The sequence below is a fragment of the Rhea americana genome, unplaced genomic scaffold (genome assembly GCF_003343005.1).
Source record: "Rhea americana isolate MKP2758 unplaced genomic scaffold, rheAme1 scaffold_97, whole genome shotgun sequence".
Lineage (NCBI taxonomy): Eukaryota > Metazoa > Chordata > Aves > Rheiformes > Rheidae > Rhea > Rhea americana.
Genome location: NW_028187166.1, coordinates 539,609 through 543,796, shown reverse-complemented (window position 1 = coordinate 543,796; position 4,188 = coordinate 539,609). Strand labels below are relative to the sequence as shown.

Below are 4,188 nucleotides of genomic sequence, written 5' to 3'. Positions count from 1 at the left end.
CTTTGATGTGCTCTCGCTGCTGGACGCTGCCGGGAGAGGAGGCGCTTCCTGCGCCGCACGGCCGCGCTGCCCCGCCGCGGGGGGCCCGTCCCTGCCGCCCGGCTGCCGTTTGCCGCGGCGCGGAGCCGGCGCTCCGCTCTCGGCGGCGTGCCGGTGCCGTCCGAACGGCCGGGCGATGCAAACGGCGGCATCGGCTTGCCGGCGGCGTTGTGCTTCGCTTTCGGCTCCCGCTCAGCCCCRGCGCCGCGGAGCTGCCCGCTGCGTGCTGCCCGCGTGCCCCGTTTCGGCACATTTCAAGCCAAGGCCCGGGGGTGCCTGGGGGCCCCTCCGCGGCACGGCAGCCGGCTCCCGGGATGCGTCGGCTCCCCCGGGGCCGGGCGATGCCGGGGGGAAGCAGCACCCCTCGGCCGCCGGCTCCGCGCCCCGGGAAGGAAGGGTGCAACCCGCCAGCCCCGGGCAGATGCGCTCGGCATCGCTTCACCRTCCAGAAATGCAGCTCGGGGCTCGTGCCCGGGCTTGCACGCAGGCAATCCCGCTCGGGTTTTCGCCGCTGCGAGCGATGGGATTCAATTATTTAATGCAAATACCCCGGAAAGTCTGAGCCTGCGCTCCAGAAAGCGGCCTCCTCGCTGCAGAGGCGAAAAGTCCCGCTCACCTCTGCGGGAAGAGCGGCAGAAGGCCCTACAGGGAGAGCGGCACAAAAAGCAAAGAGCTGCAAGTTTTCGACGGAAAACGCCGTCGGGAGGGCGGCGCGGCCGAGGGCTCCCGCCGGCCCCGCGGCCCCTGTTTGCGCAGCAGCGACCGCGTCGGTTGGTTTATGGCGGGGGGTAAGGGCGGCGCAAGGAGCCGCCGGGCCCGGGGCACGGCTGCCTAACACCTGCCGCCCCGCGCGGCCCGTGACGGCGCTCGTGCTTTCAACGTGACGCCAGTTTTATGGGGCAATCGCAGCACCTTTCACCCGGCGGCGAGCCGCGCGGGGAGCTCCGCGCCGCTGCCCCGCTCCGGCGTCCCCGCGGCCTCCGGCGGCGCTCCTCCCGTGGGAATCGCCCCCCGGGAATCGCTCGCTGGGAGCGACGGCCGCGAGCGACCCTGGCGTTCAAGGCGGCTCGGGCCCGGGGCCCCGGCCGGAGGGGCCGAGGCGATGCCGGAGGAGCGCCGCGACACCCTCCGCTCCGCCACGGAGTGGGCACAGGCAGAAAAGGGAGCCAGGGCTCAGGCCATCCTTGCAAATCCGGCCTCATTTCCCCGGTGCCCCTGGGAACTGCGGCGTAATCCCACCACGGGGCAGCTTTGGCTCGGGTGGTTTTGCATCGCAGGCTCCGAGGTTTTATCCGCTCAGACTTTCCAGGATGATCTTTGCGCTTTGATTCATGTGTAATGACTGAACTTGCTTTTTTTGGTGTGTCTGCGTGCGAGCGCGTGCGTGTCCCACCGGGAAGAGGCGAAACCTCTTCGCCATTCCCAAATCCGGAGTGCCGAGCGGTGCCAGACCGAGCGCGGCGGCCGAAGCAGGCGAGACCCAGTTTGGCGCCCGCCTTATCGGACCTATTTGTATTGCACCAAACACATAAGAGCAAAACATCGACGGCGGCGGTCGAGAGACGAGGGTGTCACGAAGAAGTGGGCACGCCAGTTACTCAGGCGGCTGGAAGCTGCGTTGCTTCTCTTTAACAGGCATTTGCCATTAAAGAAAAAAAAAAACGCCTGTTTTTATTTAAATAGCCTAGGGCAAATTTCTCACTAAACCAACTTTCCCACGCCAGCCCAGTGCTCTAACTCTGGTTTTTGGCAAATTTTTTCCTGAGCTGTCAAGGCAAAATATATATAAGAATGCTGGTCTCACTTAGGTTTTTTTCCAGCCCCTGGAGACATGAAAATAATTTACAGATGTGCGTTACCTGTTTATATTTGTATTAAGTTTTGCTTAACGGACATAATTTTCTTAGCTTGCAGTAACAAAAAAATATTCCCAGAGTTTAGCTCATTTAATTTCAACTTATTAAAACTTTTAAACATGTGTGGAGGTTTTATGTTTTTAAATCACGAATCGCATGGACGCGTGCCAAGGTTTCTAATAGAAGCGTTTTATGAACGCTATTTTTAAAAGTACCTAAAATCCCATTATTTTTAACCCCTGAAGACCACTCAAAATGAAAAGTTCCTCCGGATTTAYGTCATATTTACTGCTTATTGAAAAAAGATTGATGCTGTCCGCTGACTTTTGCCTCCCTCCGTATTTCCCCCCCTCCCCTCATGCTAGCAGCGTCCGCAGGGAGCGCCTGGAAGAGGCAAGGCGGCAGCGGCCGGCCGCTCTCCCTCCGGGAACAGGGCTCTAACAGATTAAAGGGAGGCGTTCCCGCGGCGCTGCCGGCTCGCCGGAGGTGTCATCCTCGTGCCGAGACGCTCGTGCCCCCGTCCAGCACCTGGAGAAACCGGGCAGGCGGATTTTTTCCCCTCCCAAGGGGCCGCAGYGCGGGCTCCAGCGCTCGCTCCAGCGCGGGGCTCCGCGGCGGGCAGAGCGGAGATGCTCCCCGCCGGCCAGGCTGCGGCGTGCGGAGAGAGGGGGGCGAGGAGGCGGCGCTGGGGGGCCGGCCCGCGCTGGGGCACCCCGAGCGCTCAGCCGAAACGCTGCGGCTATCTCGCACCAGCCGAAACGCTGCGGCTATCTCGCASGTGCTCCGTGCTCGGGAACGGCCCGGCGAGGCCCCGGCCCCGCTCTGCGCGGCAGCGGAGCAGCGCTGCAGGGCCCGCTCCTTTGATCTCCCGAGCGGGCTCTGCCCTTCGGTTTGGTTAATTGTTTCACACTTGCTCTGGAAATAATTTACAACAGGAAGCGGTGGGATAACAGCAGGCCTGGCACGGCCCGCCCGGGAGGGATGAGCCCCGGGGGCCCCAAGGTGCCCTGTGATGAGAGAGGCAGATGATGGGTGTCACCTCCCTCCCGTTAACCCTTCGCAGCCCCTCTCTCKTCCCTTCCTTCTTCCCACGCCTGCGCCAAACGCGGGCCAGCTGGCCCCGCGCCCCCTCCCCGGATTTGTCGGGAGAGCCGGGAGCTGTAAAAGAGCCGTTTGCTGGCCCAGAACAGCCCCGGCTAAATCAGCAGGGTCCCCCGAGGCGGGGGCAGCCGGGGGCCCGCGGCGAGCTGGCAGCGGCTCGGCTGCCGAGGGGAAGCGGCATCGGGCCGCGCTGACGACGGCCCTCCGCAGCGCCCAGCGCCGGGACGAGCTGCCGAGCCAACGGCGGCGTTCGGGCGCCCGCGTCCCCGCGGGACGTGGCACCCCAAATTCCCCGTGCTCCAAGCTTTCCGCCCACCGGGGCGGGAAGTCCCCCCCTCCCTTTGCCCGGGCTGCGGCGCAGCTCCGCCGGCGTTGCGAGCAGGCCGCCCCGGCGCCGCGCGGCATCTCGGCGAGGTGACCCCGCGGTAACCCGGCGAGGAAGCGGCTCTCATTAGCACCCCCGTGCCGGCTGCTTCCGGCGGCGCTGCTCCGCGGCTGGCGCAACGCTCCGCCGGCAAGGAAACCCCCTGAAAAGCATCGCCCCGGGGTAACATACGCAAACAGGAGTTCAAGCGCTTAAGTCTGCGCTCGGGTTGCTGCAGTTGTGGCCTGGTTTCAATTTGCGACGCGGCGGGACGGGCAAGGGTCCGGCTGCCGGCGGGGGCGCGGGCACCGGCGCGCAGCCGCGCGCTCGCCCGGGAAGCCCGCGCGCCTCTTCGGGCCGCCTCCGCGGTTTGGCTTCCCTGCCTGCGCTCGTTTCCGTGTTTGTTTGTGGATGCAGCGCGCTGCGCCGGCCAGGGCTCTGCCGGCAAGTTCATTAGTTCACGGCACAAAACAAACAACATCCTCCCCAAGCAGAGTGCCTAACCGCCCGTGCAGGTATGGWAATGGCCGATAGGAAACGGCGTGCCGTACCTGCAAGCACCTGCCTCGGCAAGGCCGCGGGACCGGGCCAGGGGGGCCCCGCACACCGGGACAGCCCCCGGCGCCCCGGAGCAGGCGGGCACGCAGAGCCCCTCCGTCGCCGCGCGCCCGGCCCCCAGCACAGGCCCTGCAGCCGGCCGGTCGGCACCCCAGGGCTGCACAGGGCCACGGGGGGGGGGATGTGTGGGGCTGCGCAGGGGCCTGTGCAGAGACTGCACTGAAACGGCAATGGGGCTGCGTGGGGCTGCATGGGTGGGCTGCACTGGGG

General features: G+C 65.7%; 1 protein-coding gene across 1 annotated transcript in view; it reads left to right on the top strand.

Moving 5' to 3' along the window:
* The first annotated feature begins 1,141 nt into the window (after positions 1-1,141).
* Positions 1,142-4,188, top strand: part of NOTCH1 (notch receptor 1) — a 46,086-nt gene continuing 43,039 nt past the window's right edge. Inside the window, exon 1 of the mRNA XM_085325231.1 lies at positions 1,142-1,182. Within this exon, the coding sequence (XP_085181357.1) occupies positions 1,142-1,182 (41 nt within the window). The remainder of the gene's footprint in view (positions 1,183-4,188) is intronic.